This window comes from Scyliorhinus torazame, chromosome 4 (assembly GCF_047496885.1).
Source record: "Scyliorhinus torazame isolate Kashiwa2021f chromosome 4, sScyTor2.1, whole genome shotgun sequence".
Classification (NCBI taxonomy): Eukaryota; Metazoa; Chordata; class Chondrichthyes; order Carcharhiniformes; family Scyliorhinidae; genus Scyliorhinus; species Scyliorhinus torazame.
In genome coordinates this window covers 296514053-296529919 of record NC_092710.1, presented here as the reverse complement: position 1 = coordinate 296529919, position 15867 = coordinate 296514053, and the positions used below count along the sequence as shown (strand labels likewise).

General features: G+C 43.5%; 1 protein-coding gene across 3 annotated transcripts in view; it reads right to left on the bottom strand.

Moving 5' to 3' along the window:
• The window catches only part of afg1lb (AFG1 like ATPase b), a 267168-nt gene that overhangs the window by 224484 nt on the left and 26817 nt on the right, over window positions 1–15867 (bottom strand). For all 3 annotated transcript variants that reach the window (XM_072499963.1, XM_072499964.1, XM_072499965.1), the window contains exon 2: window positions 6766–6992. In XM_072499963.1, coding sequence (XP_072356064.1) covers window positions 6766–6992 — 227 coding nt within the window. The remainder of the gene's footprint in view (window positions 1–6765; window positions 6993–15867) is intronic.

Here is a 15867-nt window from a genome sequence, read left to right as displayed (position 1 = left end):
TTGAAAGGGGCAACACAGGTGGAGAAGGTAGTCAAGAAGGCATAAGGCATGCTTGCCTTCATTGGCCGGGGCATTGAGTATAAGAATTGGCAAGTCATGTTGCAGCTGTATAGAACCTTAGTTAGGCCACACTTGGAGTATAGTGTTCAATTCTGGTCGCCACACTACCAGAAGGATGTGGAGGCTTTAGAGAGGGTGCAGAAGAGATTTACCAGAATGTTGCCTGGTATGGAGGGCATTAGCTATGAGGAGCGGTTGAATAAACTCGGTTTGTTCTCACTGGAACGAAGGAGGTTGAGGGGCGACCTGATAGAGGTATACAAAATTATGAGGGGCATAGACAGAGTGGATAGTCAGAGGCTTTTCCCCAGGGTAGAGGGGTCAATTACTAGGGGGCATAGGTTTAAGGTGAGAGGGGCAAGGTTTAGAGTAGATGTACGAGGCAAGTTTTTTACGCAGAGGGTAGTGGGTGCCTGGAACTCGCTACCGGAGGAGGTAGTGGAAGCAGGGACGATAGGGACATTTAAGGGGCATCTTGACAAATATATGAATAGGATGGGAATAGAAGGATACGGACCCAGGAAGTGTAGAAGATTGTAGTTTAGTCGGGCAGTATGGTCGGCACGGGCTTGGAGGGCCGAAGGGCCTGTTCCTGTGCTGTACATTTCTTTGTTCTTTGTTCTTTGACAAGGATAAGAGTGGTCCTAGGGTGAATGTGCTAAATTGGGGGAAGGCAAATTATAACAATATTAGGCGGGAACTGAAGAACCTAGATTGGGGGCAGATGTTTGAGGGTAAATCAACATCTGACATGTGGGAGGCTTTCAAGTGTCAGTTGAAAGGAATTCAGGACCGGCATGTTCCTGTGAGGAAAAAGGATAAATTCGGCAATTTTCAGGAACTTTAGATAACGAGAGATATTGTAGGCCTCATCAAAAAGAAAAAGGAGGCATTTGTCAGGGCTAAAAGGCTGGGAACAGACAAAGCCTGTGTGGAGTATAAGGAAAGTAGGAGGGTAGTGGGTGCCTGGAACTCGCTGCCGGAGGAGGATGTGGAAGCAGGGACGATAGTGACATTTAAGAGGCATCTTGACAAATACATGAATAGGATGGGAATAGAGGGGTACGGACCCAGGAAGTGTAAAGGATTGTAGTTTAGTCGGGCAGCATGGTCGGCCCGGGCTTGGAGGGCCGAAGGGCCTGTTCCTGTGCTGTACTTTCTTTGTTCTTTGTACGTCCTCTCTCTTTATGATTATCCCATCCAATATCTCAGTGTTCCTCCTGGACTACCATACTGGCATCATCCATTTCCCTTGTAAACACAGAGACAAAATATTAATGTAAAACCCTTCCCACAGCCTCTGTAATTATACACAAGCCCCCATCTTCATCTCCGATATGTCCCACTGTTTCTTTAACCCACCTTTTACCAAAGTCACCTTTTACCATTAATATATTGGTAAAACATCGTTGGATTTTCTTCAACTTTACTTACTGATCTTTTTTCATGCCCTCTCTTGGATTTCCTCATTTCCTTTTTTACTTTGTCCCCGCACTTCCTATACTTGACTAGGCTAGCTGCAGTGCTTAGTTCTTTGTGCCTCTTGTACACTTTCTTATTCTGTTTGATCTTGCACTGTATTCCTCCAGACAACCAGGGGGGTCTAGAATTGGCAGTACCACTCTTATTTTTGGAGTGGACATGTCTACTTTGTACATTTATGATCTCGCTTTTTAGTGCTTCCCAGTCCCCCTCAGTCAAGCCCCTTCACATTCCTGCAAAATTTGACTTTCCCCAGTTCAAAACTTTTATTCCTGCTTTATCTTGTTCTTTTCCAGGGTAATACTGAATCCAACGGAACTGTGATCACTATTCCCGGTATGTTCGGCAACTGTCACTTCACCCACGGGCCCTTCTTCATTCCCCATGACTGGACATACTGCATTAACTGTTCTCCCTCAGTTCCCCTTTGCTTATTTGAATCCCAGTTGATATTGGGATAGTTAACATCTCCCACTATTATTGTCCTCTTGTTTGACACACACACACAAATCACACGCACTTCCTCGACTTCCTCAGCATCACGGATGCTCCACAATGAGTCCACCCGCAGCTCCCCATCCGAAATCTGGTTAGTTAGAAGCTGCATTTGGACACATCTTCTGCACACATGGTTATCCAGTGTCCCTCATTTCACACATTGTGCAGAAGGAGCATATCACATGTCTTGAGTTCTCCTGCCATGACATCCCTCTCAATTAAGCTAGTTCCTCCCGTTACTCCCTTTAAAAGAATTACGTTAGCTAGGGGCCTTATTTATGTTAGCGAGGAACCTTGTTTCTTACCAAAAACTTCTATTATAATTGGACAGTACTATTCTATTTTTTTTTTAAGTCCCTACCTTAGCATTACACAATGAATTGCTTTAATAATATGAAAATATTCACCGGGACTTATTCACCAATTAGCTGCTTTGGTTGGTCCCATGTCACTTTCTGAACTGACATTTGTTGACTGTTCTTCCTCCGGTTGAGCTGTAAGTCCCCTGCAATCCCCTCCTCGGTTATGGTGACCAAGCTGAGATTTCACAGAATGCTCCTCAGTGACTCCTCACCAATGGCATTTGTTGAGGGAAAGATTTTGGAAATTTATAGAAACATAGAAAATAGGTGGAGTAGGCCATTCGGCCCTTCGAGCACCATCATTCAATATCATCATGACTGACTATGCAAATTCAGTATCCCACTCCCGCTTTCTTTCCATACCCGTTGATTCCTTTAGGCGCAAGGGCCACATTCAGCTCCCTCTTGAATATATTCACCGAACTGGCCACAACAGCTTTGTATAGCAGAGAATTCCACAAGTTCACAACTGTCTGAGAGAACAAGGTCTTCCTCATCTCAGTCCTGAATGGCTTACCCCTTATTATTAGGCTGTGACCCCTAGCTCTTGACATCCCCAACATCGTGAACATTCTTCCCGGCATCGAGTCTATCCAGTCCCATCAGGATTTTATATGTGTCTATGAGTTCCCCTCTCAATCTTCTGAACTCCAGTGAATACAAGCCCAGTCGATCCAGTCTTTCTTCACATGTCAGTCCTGTCATCCCACAAATTAGTCTGGTGAACCTTTGTTGGATATCCTCAATGGCAAGAATGTCCTTACTTAATCTAGGAGACCAAAACTGCACAAACTTATGGCCAGATCCTGTCGGCAGAACAGGCGACGTTGGATATGGGGAGGAGGAAGTGGGAGGAGAGTTGTATCCGTTTTTTGCGGAAGGGGTGTGGAGTGAGGCTCTTCGCAGGTTCAACTCAATCTCCTCCTGTGCTAGGCTCAGCTTGCTTCAGTTTAAAATGGTGCACAGGGCGCATCTGACCAAGACGAGGAGGGGTGTTTTTTTCTCGGGAGTGGAGAATAGCTGCAAACATTATTCTCAGGGGGCGGCGAATCAGACCCACATGTTCTGGTCGTGTCCCAAACATTCTTTTTTAATTTAGAGTACCCAATTCTTTTTTTCCCAATTAAGGGGCAATTTTAACAGGGCCAATCCACCAAGCCTGCACATCTTTCGGGATGTGGGGGTGAGACCCACGCAGACACGGGGAGAATGTGAAAACACAACACGGACAATGAACCGGGATCTAATCCAGCTCTTTGTGCCGTGAGGCAGCACTGCTAACCACTGCGCCACCTGCTGCTCTTGGTCGTGTCCTAAACTTGTGAGCTTTTGGTCTCCTCCTTTAACACCATGTCAGGGATTGTTCAATCAAGCTGGAGCCTTGCCCACTGATGGCCATTTTCGGGATATCAGACTCGCCGATGCTGCAGAGGGGGGTGAAGGCGGAGGTTATCGCTTTTGCCTTGTTGGTAGCCCAGAGGCGAGTTCTGCTGGGGTGGAGATGTCCTAATCTGCCCAGTGTCTCAGCCTGGCTGGGACATCGAATGGAGCTCCTGTACCTAAAGAAGGTCAAGTACAGTTAGTGGGTCGGTAGAAGGGTTCTACTTGAGATGGCAGCCATTCATTTCCTTTCAGAGAGCTCGTCACTGTCAGCTGGTTTGGGGAGGGGGTGGGGGAGTGAGGTTATTAGTCTGTGTTTGACTATAGGTGGGTGGGATGGGGTTAGACAAGTTGTTAATTTTTGAAGGTGGTATTCATGTACTGTACTATATATGTATTTGATAGGTAGTATGGACTTATTTTGTAATAATGAAAAAAAAATTGCAATAAATATTGTGTTTTAAACTACTATCATGTATTCACTCTCGGACTTGAGCACTTAAGTTGCCAGCTGTGAAACAAGAGTGTGAACAAATCAGCTAAATAGACACACATCAATATTTATTTTACAAGTGGGCGAACTTTTGTAACTATGAACCTCCCATTATGTTCAAGTTAAAAATTTTCGTGCCAAACTGTTACTTCAGAACATGTTATTCCTAACACAAGTTTAGAACATTTTTTTGGGAAATAGCATAAAACTGTATGGTAGGATTTGTGTATAATAGCTCCTAATTTTCTAGTCAACCAATGTTGTCATTATAAGAAACTATTTTCTATTTGCATATTGAGATTATAAAAGCCTTCCGTTTAATTGTCATGGTTTTTTCCTCATCTTTTAGGTGAAAACATTTAGCTGATATTGCAGTTGAGCTAAAAAGCCCGAAAGGCGGCCTACTTGAATGTGCACGTGCTGTTTACACTTCAGATACTCAGTACCATGGCACCAACTGTTCTAAATTTTTCTTTCCCCCTCTCCTCTCCGAATGACAGCAGCTTACATACTGGGCATCAACAATCCCTTTGCACCAGTGCTATTTTATTACCTCACCAAGTGGTCATTCTTAACATTTGATTCAAGAAACTAAATACAACATATAACAGGTTCTTAAGTTTGGAAACCAGGGCACAATGCAAGGGACATCATCAATGCATTTATACAGCATCTTGAACAGCCTTCATTGGAAGTTACTTCCCTGGTGACTGATCAGTGAACATCGGACCATTCAGCCCTTCATGCCTGCTCCACCCATTCGATAATATCATCAACTCCAACTTCCTGTCTGCCCCCCATAGTTCTCGACTCCATTGCCAATTAAAAATCTGTCAAATCCAGCCTTGAATGAATTCAATGATCTAGCCTCCACAGCTTTCTGGGGCAGATAATTCCACAGACTTATGACCCTCAGAGAGAAAGGTCTCACCTCCGTATTAAAAGGAAGTCCCCTCATTCTTAAACCGTGGACCCTAGTTCTTGGGAGCAATCTAACAGAAAGATTTCTACACGTTGTTTGTGGCAGGTTTTGCTGGGGGGGTTTCCGCTGGCTCTGCCGGCGAGTTCCCCACTGCTATCCAAGGACACTTAGTCAATCTTTTGGGCCCTGGGGAGTGTCTCACTCCCCACACTTTGAACTTTCTTCATCACTGGGGAGCTGAGAGAGATTAGGCCGCCATTTTGAAAGGATGCTCCGATTTCTAAGTGAGCTTATGGGACTCCCACGCCCCCCCACCCCACACACATGGGCATTACCCAGTAATGGTCATCTTTCACTGCAGTACTGTCATCCTTACTTAACAGAACTACAAAACCACCTTTTCCTAGCTTCCTGTCATTTTTTAAGCAAATATATTAACCAGAAATATATTTATCCATATTAAAAGTATATTTAAGGCATTTTTAACAAAAATACATAGTGGCTATATGATTCCTAATGAGCATTGGACACTGAAACGTACAAGATACTGAGGGCACTCGACAGGATGGATACCAAAACGATGTTTCCCCATGTGTGAGGACACAGTTGAAAATAAGGGGCCTCCCATTTAAGATGAAGATGAGAGTTTATTTTCTCTCCGAGGGTCATTAGCCTGCTGAATTCTCTTCCCCAGGAAGTGGCAGAGACAGGGCCATTGAACGTTTTTAAGGCGGAGTTAAATAGATTCTTGACTAACAAGGGAGTCCAGGCGTATAGGAATTAGGCAGGAAAGTAGGGACCACAATTAGATCAGCCATTATCTTATCAAATGGTAAAGTAAAGTAGGCTCAAAGGGCTACGTTTGGCAGATGTCAGGCTGGAGGAATTGAGCAAGAGAGAGAAGTCACAAGGTTATCGAAGCACAAGGATAGTAATTTCAAACTCGAAGCAGGAGGTGAACTAGGAACTAATGTAGGCCAATGAGAATAGGATGATTTTAAGAAGAATGGCACAGGAGGGGAGAAGGACAGAGTTCTGGACAAGTTGATGAATAAGCCATCTCACTTTTGACACACCTATACTTTCATGAAAGTGACGTCTTGTTTGTGATCAGGAGTAATCTGGCTGATTCTTTTCCCCTCTCCAATGCAATGGTTCTGAGACCAATTTCATTTCTCAGTATCATAGTCAAGAGTTTTACAGCACAGAAATTGGCATAGCATCCCTGTTCTATATCTGGAAGGCAGAGTCCACATAGCTGACAACTTCAAAGGTTATTTTGAGGATCCAATCATTTTATTATTTATGTAATTACAAAACCAAATTTTAATAATGTAACTTATTACTATATTACAGGCACGAGATGGGATAGAATAAATTTATGTGAATTCTTACAGATCTTGATAAGATTTAAAACATAAACAAAGGGAAACCGAAAGTTGACAACTAAGCATATTACATATCATAATTAGACGTAAACTGCATTGCTTCTTTACAGCTCCTTAAGGCTCTCTAATATGTTCACCTGCTGACCCCTGGACTTCTGATATCTCAAATTCTGATCTCACCTTTGAAAAGAAATTTTGCTGATCAGGACTGTATCCTTTAAGTGCCTCATGAAGCTTCTGTAAACTTTGCGTAACTCTTCTCTGGTGGACATCATCGTTTAGTTTGCCTTGTTTGATCAACCATTCATAGTGCTCCAAAGGTCCCTCAACACTTGGTGCAATGGCAGAGCTTTTCTCCCTTTCTCCTGTATCAGGCGAAGCACTGTTTGATGCTGGCAGAATGTAGCCTAAAGGAATACACAAGTCAAAATGATTACTTTAACCTTCAACTATAATGCACCTTCGGTAACAATAGACTGACTGTTCTGTATTCCGGAAACGGAATAGAGACGATCTCAAGATGACCACAAGTTATTCAAAGCAGCCTGCTATGCTGAATATTCAGAACAATACAAGCAGATGTCTATAAACGCCATCTTATTACAACATCTGCTGCTGATCATCACAAGTTTTGACTTCATTTAAAAGTCTTCAACGCTGAAAACTATGGGACCTCCATCTTAAATATATAGATTCTGTAATGTCTGACTTGCTCCTACAAGATTTGTCATAAGTTATGTAGCACCGCCTTGAACTCGTTACATATGAAGGCCTGTACCATTTTTAAAAAATATTTTTATTTTATTTCTTTAAATAAATTTAGAGTACCCGATTCATTTTTTTTCAATTAAGAGACAATTTAGCATGGCCAATCCACTTAGCCTGCACATCTTTGGGTTGTGGGGGCGAAACCCATGCAAACACGGGGAGAATGTGCAAAGTGACTCAGAGCCGAGATCGAACCTGGGACCTCGGTGCCGTGAGGCAGCAGTGCTAACCACTGTGCCACCCTGCTGCCTCGGTCTGCACCACTTTACCCTGTTTTCATGGTTTTATTTTTTTCTCCCCCATCCTCTAGCTTATCCGTTCATTGGTATTCCTCGTATAAATAGGGGCAGCAAGTGTAATGATTAAGCTGAACCAACTGTGTTGGTGTATTCATGTATGCAGAAGCATTAATGCTGTACTGTACCAGTTTTGAGGGTTTTTTATGTTATTTGTGAAAATGGAAAAACTCTAATAAAAATATATATTTTTTAAAGTCTTCAAACAACATGTATTTTTGTGGCATTTCCTCTCATCCATGCCTCTGTTACCAAGCATTTAACATTTAATGTAATAAATATCTCAAGACGTTACACAGGGGCATTATAAAACAAAGTATGACACCGAGCCAAATGAGGAGCTATTCCAAAGATGTAGCTTTAAGGAGTTCTGAAGGGATGAGAGTGAGATAGGGACTTTGTTTAGGGAAGGCATTCCAGCGCTTAGGGCCAGACAGTTAGAAACATAGAAAAGGAGGCTATTCGGCCCTTCAGTCTGCTCCACCGTTCATTATGATTGTGGCTGATCATCCAACTTGTCTAATCCCGCCTTCACCCCCCCCATATCCTACAGAAAAGTTGAAGGCATGGCCACTGATTAAAATCAGGGATGCAGAGGGCAGCACGGTGGCACAGTGGTTAGCATTGCTGCCTCACGGCGCCGAGGTCCCAGGTTCAATCCCGGCTCTGGGTCAGTGTCCGTGTGGAGTTTGCACATTCTCCCCGTGTTTGCATGGGTGCCCCCACAACCTAAAAGATGTGCAGGGTAGGTGGATTGGCCACGCTAAATTGTCCCATAATTGGAAAAAAATGAATCAAGCATACACAAGAGGTCAGAATTAATGGATCTCAAATACACGAGTTGCGTGTCAGGAGAGAGGGGCAAGGCCATGGACGGATTTGAACAGGATGAGAATTTTTTTAATTAAATCAACGTATTACTTAACCAGCTTTTTAGTGTAGGTCAGCAAGCATAGGGGCGATGAATAAACAGGGTTTAATGTACGTCAAGACATGAGCAGTGGATTTCTAGATAACCTTATTATTATGGAGATTAGAGCACGAGATGCCAGTCAGGAGTGAGTTGCAACAGTCAAATCTGGAGGTAACAAAGGCATGGATGAGAAGTTCAGCAGCAGATGAACTTAGGCAGAGGCGGTGTTTAGCGAGTTTATGCTGGCGACCAAAGACAATGGACTCAGTCCATTTGGAAATTTCTGTTCATCCAGGACTGGACTTCAGACCACCGGTCTGACAATCTACAGACAGTGGACTGGTTAAGAGAGTTGAAGGATTTTGTTATGTATTCAGGGGATGTGGTGGTTGCTGGCTAGGCCAGGGTTTATTGTCCATCCCTATTTGCCCCTGAGAAGCTGGTGATGAGCTGTACCACCACACTGAACCTCTGTAGTCCATGTGACATAGGAACACTCATAGTGCTGTTAGGAAGGAGGTTTTGACCCAGCGATAGTGAAGGAAAAGCAATATAGTTCCAAGTCATGATGGCGAGTGGCTTAGAGGGGAACATGCAGGTCATGGTGTTCCCATACATCTGCTGCCCTTGTCCTTCTAGGTGGTAGAGGCCGTGGGTTTGGAAGGTGCTGTCAAAGAAGCCTTGGTTATTTGCCACAGTGCAGCTTGTAGATAGTACACACTGCTGCCACTGTGTGCCAGTGGTGGAGGAAGTGAATGTTTTCGCTCTGTCGTGGATGGTGTCAAACTTCTGGAGTGTTATTGAAGCTGCACCCAACCAGGCGAGTGGAGAGTATTCTTTCACAATCCTGACTGGTGCCTTGTAGATGGTGGACAGGCTTCAGGAGGCGAGTTATTCTCCACAGAATTCACAGCTTCTGACCTGCCCTTGTAACCACAGTATTTATATGGCTGGTCCAGTTGAGTTTCTGATCAATGGATATCTCCAGAAGGTTGATAGTGTACAATTCAGCGATGGTAATGCCACTGAATGTCAAGGGGAGATAGTTACATTCTCTCTTGTTGGAGATGGTCATTGCCTGGAGGCACTTGTGTGATGTGAATGTTACTTGTCACCTATCAGCCCACACCCAAGTATTGTCCAGTACTTGCTGCACACGGACACGGATTGCTTCAGTATCCGAGGAATCGCGAATGGTGCTAAACATTGTGCAATCCTCCGCGAACATTCCCACTTCTGACGTGTGTAATCCTCCCCGAACAATCCCACTTCTGACATGAAGACGGAAGGAAAGTCATTGACCAAACAGCTGAAAATGGTTGGGCCTAGGACATTATCCTGAGGAACTCTTGCAGTGATGTCCTGAAGCTGAGATGACTGACCTCCAATAACCACAACCACCTTCCTTTGTACTAGCTATGACATCAACCAATGGAAAATTTTCCCCGATTTCCAATGACTTCAGTTTTGCTAGGGCTCCTTGATGAAAAAGTAAAGCTGTACCTCATTGGTACAAATATGGAAACTATCGCTACATTTTTGGATGATGTTGCCATGGGGCAGATGTAGATGAGAAATAGGATTGCCCATGTATGTATCCTTGGGGGACACCAGAAGTGATGACATAGGAGCAGGAAGAGAAGCTATTACAGGCGATTCTCTGACACTGATTAAATCAATATGAATGAAAGCATGCAAGTCCAGTCCCACCCAGGTGGGCGATGGTGGAGAGGCATTGGAGGAAAATGGTATGGTTAACAGTGTCAAAGACTGCAGAAAGATAGAAAACAAAGAGTGATGGTTGTGACAGTCACGTTCATAAAATCATAGAATCCTTACAGTGCAGAAGGAGGCCATTCGGCCCATCGATGCTGCACCGACCCCTCAAATAAGCACTTTATTCATACCCACTTCCCCCCCTATTCCCGTACCCTAACCTGCACATCCCTGGACACTAAGGGACAATTTTTCAAGGCTAATCCACCCAACCTGCACATCTTTGGACTGTGGGAGGGAACATTCAGAGGAAACCCACGCAGACACGGGGAGAAAGTACAAACTCCACAGTGACCCAAGTCGAAATTGAATCCAGGTCCCTGACGCTGTGAGGCAGCAGTGCTAACCACTGTGCCACCGTGCTGCCTCTTGACACCAACCAACGTTGAATGTCATTTGACTTTGACAAAAGTCACAGTCGTATGATGGGGTGGAAACCTTATTGGGGGGATATAAACATGGGAATTCCAGGCAAGGTCGGAACAAATTTGGGTGGTACCAACATCTTCAAAGGGCAATTCTGGCCGTCAACAATATGAGAACTCACCAGCATCATTGAAATGATCACCTTGACATACTTTCAACTGTATTATAAAGCTCAAATACTATCTTAAGACTCTTACTAATGCATTTAAAACAAGGGTCCTTCAACTAATGAAGGTTGAGAACCACTGACGTACAGAACTTCTAGATGCAGACAAAGAAATAAATACTTGCATTTGCAAAGGACCTTTCACAACCTCAGGAAATCTCAAAGTGCTTTGCAACAAGAACTACTTTTGAAATGTTATCACAGTTGCAATGTGGAAAACACTGGAATCGCATTGCAAAGTTCCATAAACAAGAATGCAATAATGATGATACCCAGATAATCTGTAAATGATTTACATTGATTCAAGAATATAGAGTGACTACGGCACCATGAGAACACTTCTGAGATTCATGGAATCCAAATCGTCCTCTTCTTAGGCAGACCCTCGGAGTCGAGAATGGCTTGCTTCCACACTAAAAATGAGTTCTCAGGTGACAGAGGAGCCCAATGCGTGACCTACAGTCTCTGTCTCAGGTGGAGCAGAGGGTGGTTGGCAGAATGGGTGGGTGAGGTGCCCGGGTGGGTGGGGTGCCCATGTTGCCATGCGCTCTTTTCACTGTCGACTTGGCTTCAGCTTGCTCTTGGGATTGAAACCCAAGGTGTTCAGCTCCTTCCTCCACTTCGATGGGCGTGGGCCAGGGATTCCCATGTGCCGGTGGGGATGTTGTCCATTGTCAAGGAGAGAGGGTGTCCTTAAGCATTCCCTCGCTCTCCTGGGGTTCGCTTGCCATATCGAAGATCAAGAGTGCTCGTTTTGGAAGTCTCACAGCTCCTCCAACAGAGCAGCACTTCTTCAGTACTGCTCTGGTACTCCAGCCTAGATTTTGTACTCAGCTGTCAGGAATCGATCTTGAATACACAATATTCTCACTGTAAAATGCACCTCAACACCATCCTTTGAAAAACAGCCCGAAATCACCATGTAATGCATTACATTTCCAGTAAGACTGTTAATTTGTAGTAAATTGGAGGAAGCTTGGTGCTGTGGCCCCTATACCCAACTGAATTCAAAGCATCCAAACTAACTTTACATAACGCTTTCTCTGGGCTGGAATACAAATTTGAGTCCAGGTATCATCTAAACTTCAAGCTAGTCATGCCAGTGGGACCAGAGATATATAAAAGTCACCAAACATAAATGTTCAAAAAAAACTAACCTTAATTTAAAGCCACTTTCGATTTAAATGATCAGATCATTTACATTTTTCAGACAAAATTTGCACATTGTTCCGATGGCTGAATTCAAATTAATGGATAATCTGATTTTTTTTGAAGCATCAAAAATGACTCAGCTCTTTGGAATTCAACACTTGGAAAAATCCAGTTGACAAACTGCTGGTGTTGAATACTTGGTTGAGTGGAGGGAGGGATAGAGGGAGGGAGTGGACTGCGATGGGGAAGCATTGAAAATGCAGTTAGATACGAGGCTGGACAAGTTGGAGTACTGGAAGGATGAGCTCAAACGGGCTGAATGGCATTTCCTGATCCGGTAGCATTGCAATTTGCTGTGCAAATTCTTGAGCTCTGAGGCAATTTGAAGTCTGAACCACTTAGAACACATACCGCTCAATTTGTCTGAAACTACTAGTCTTGAAGAAAAATTGTTAATCAAATTCCATCAACCATTAATCAATTTAAGTAGCTGCTGCAGTCCCATTAATCAAGTCAAAAAAATTATTTGGAGCCCATTGCCCCATGAATAGATTAGCATCTGAATAGCCTTGACCTTTTGAGTTAATCCTTTAATCCCTTCTCACCTATTTTGAAACATTTCTTTCTTTATTTTGTTCGCTTAAAGTTCATCTGTCGAGCTTCATATTAACCTGCTGCATTTTAAAAAAACTTGTTTCTGCTGATTCGTTTTTAAGAAGTCTCCTAATTCAATATGCCCTCCACTGCCAATTCCTTCAAGAAACCATTCAAATAACCTCTTTTCAAGAGGGCCCCTTTGCAAGTAACAAGGGGTGGTGTGAAGGACTGCCTTATCTGGATGAGTCTACGAAACAAATGTCAGAACTAGCTGGACTCCCAATACTTGGTGAAGAAAGAAAGAAAGAAAGAAACATGCTGATCAGCACCCTTCCCCCTCCACCGTCACTCAGAGCACATTACTAACTTTTCTCCTACTACGTTGAATCAAATCAAATCAAACCGTGCCCGACTTCAGGTCAGAATTAAATCGAGAGGCTCTAAATAAAGAACTTGTGATTATTGTTTCTCCGCTGCAACCTGTTGAACTAATCACAAGTTTCACGTATGAACCACCTGCAGAAGAATGGATTTTGATAACACACAGATAATAGCTGGAAGATGAAGAAGAGAAATTTTGCTGAACATTCTCATTCATCGCTTGGCCTTTTAAAACACCTAGTCCAAGCCCCAAATCCCCGGATGGAGGGAAGCAGTGAACAGAACTCAAACCGTTAGGTGGCCCATTCATTTCAAAAGGCATAGTAGGAGAACTAGCACATTCAGGATTCATTAAGCGATATTTCTTTGGAGGAGGCAAGGGCTGCAAGACATTTGTAAATGGAAAAAAATTAACATCTATTTGGTTGTGTAAAAATACACCGCTGGCATTTCAAGAGTTCTCTCTTCAAGAGGTAATTATGTTTAAGAGCCACTATTACCTTAATCTATTTGATCCTGCTCAAGAATGAACGTGATGAAGAAAAGTACCAACTACATTCCTTTCCAGTTAAAAGGGACTGCAAACTTTAAAGGGACTAGATTCTGTCGCTGGAAGAAATAATGCACCCAGATACTAAAGAGCCACTTGAAAGCTGCCCCATGGCAGGTAAATGTGTGGTATGGTATTTACAGAATACAAGGCCTCAAATTTGATGTGGATTTCAGGTGGAATTATTGTGGTGGGGGGGTGGCTGCTATAATTGTTTTAGGTATCACTGGGTTGGTGGTGAGGGGTGGCAAAGAGAGGGATTTATCTCTAAATGTCAACCCTGTAATCCCTGCTTGTTAACCCACAGGTATGCGCACCAAATGAGGACAAGACCAAGATTATACAGAATGGCTGCTTGTTAAAATACCTCTGGAATTGTATACTGCCTTCAGGGGATCAAGAGAAGCCACCATGAAAATCATCCACATTCAACACCATCATTTGCAAATGGATTACCCTCATATGTTCCCCCTCAGTCTATCTCCAACCAGTTTCTTTCAGCCGCAGCATAAATCTAAATGGTGAAGGGCCATGAGCCTTTGAATGCTGTGGTTCTGAGAGATACATCCAAAGGAATGCATTGTCTTTGTATTAATACCACTTGCCCTTGCACCACTTACCTTCAGAGAGGGGCAGAGAGAGGAGTGAGCCTGTGGGGATACACAGCCAGGAGAGGATAAATATAAGCGAGGAGCGAGGCTGTGTAGGCCATTTACCTTCAGAGAGAAGCAGAGAAGTCCACGAGCTCCCAGAGTTTGAAAACAAAAGTGGACAGTGACACAGGAAAATGATACAGTGAATAGTGCTGTTGCAGGACTGAGTCTGAGCCATTGGGATTTTTTTTAAATGTTATAATATGAACAATGAGTAACAAGTAAGTAGCTGGTATGCCTTATCTTTTATTCTTAAGTGGAGCTTAAGACAATTAGTAAGATGTGCTAAATATTGGTAGGGTTTAGCAATATTGCTAAGATTTATTAATCGTAAAATTTATTAGTATTGGTAAAGCTTTGTTAATCTTGGTACGGTTCATTACCAACAGTAAGGTTTAACCACAGGGTTATCAGACAATAAGCAGAGAAATGGCAGGGCTGATCTAACCTGAAGAGTACCCATCATGTGTAATGTGGGGACTCCAGGACACTTCCCATGTCCTGGATAACCATTTGTGCAGCAAGTGTGGTCAGATGCAGTACCCTGAGCTCTGGATTGTAGAGCTTGAGCAGCAGCTGCTGGCATCACTCCAGAGCATCACTGAGGTTGAGAGCATCATGGATAACACGTTTACAGATGTGGTCACCCTGCAGTTTCAAAATGTGCAGGGGGAGAGAGAAGTGGCGACCAGCAGACTGTCGTAAAAAGAACAGGCAGACAGAGCAGGAGTCACAGAGTCCATCGGGCCATCATGTCTGGGCTGGTCAAAAACAACCACCTAACTATTCGAATTCTATTTTCCTGCACTTGGCCCATATATGCCTTGGCATCATAAGTGTACATCTAAACACTTAATGAATGTTATGCGGGTCTCTGCCTCCACCACCCTTTCAGGTAACAAATTCCAAACGTCCCCCACCTTCTGGGTGTAAAACAGTTTCTTCGCATCCCTCTGAACCACCTGCCCCTTAGTTTAAATCTGAGTCCTCTGGTAATTGATCCCTCTACCAAAGGGAAAAGTTTCTTCCTACCTACTCTATCTACTGCTCCTCATAATTTTATGCATCTCAAAGACGTCTCCCCTCAGTCTCCTCTGCCACAAGGAAAACAATCCCAGTCTATCCAATCTCTCGTTGCAACTAAAACCCTCCAGTCAGGCAACATCTTGGTAAATCTCCTCTGCGCCTTTTCCAGTGCTTCATATCCCTCCTATAAATGTGGATTTCATAAATGCACACAACACTCTAGCTGTAACCTAACGTTTTATACACTTTCAGCATAACCTCCCTGCTCTTAACCTTGGCTAATAAAGGCAAGTATACAATATGCCTTCTTTTTTAAAAAAATTTTATTCTCCTCCTTTTTCACATTTTCTCCCACCTTTACACCCATCAACAATAAACAATAATCAGCAGGATATGTCAATCCCCATAATAACAACGATCCCATCCGCCCACCGACCCCCAAACGTCAGCCCACATGTTTACATAAACAAATGACAAAAAGGAATCAGGGATTACCCGTAGTCACCCTTAATCTACACAGCTCCCCAACCCCCCACCCACCCCCCCAACCAACGCCATCCAGCCTCTGAGAGAGTACC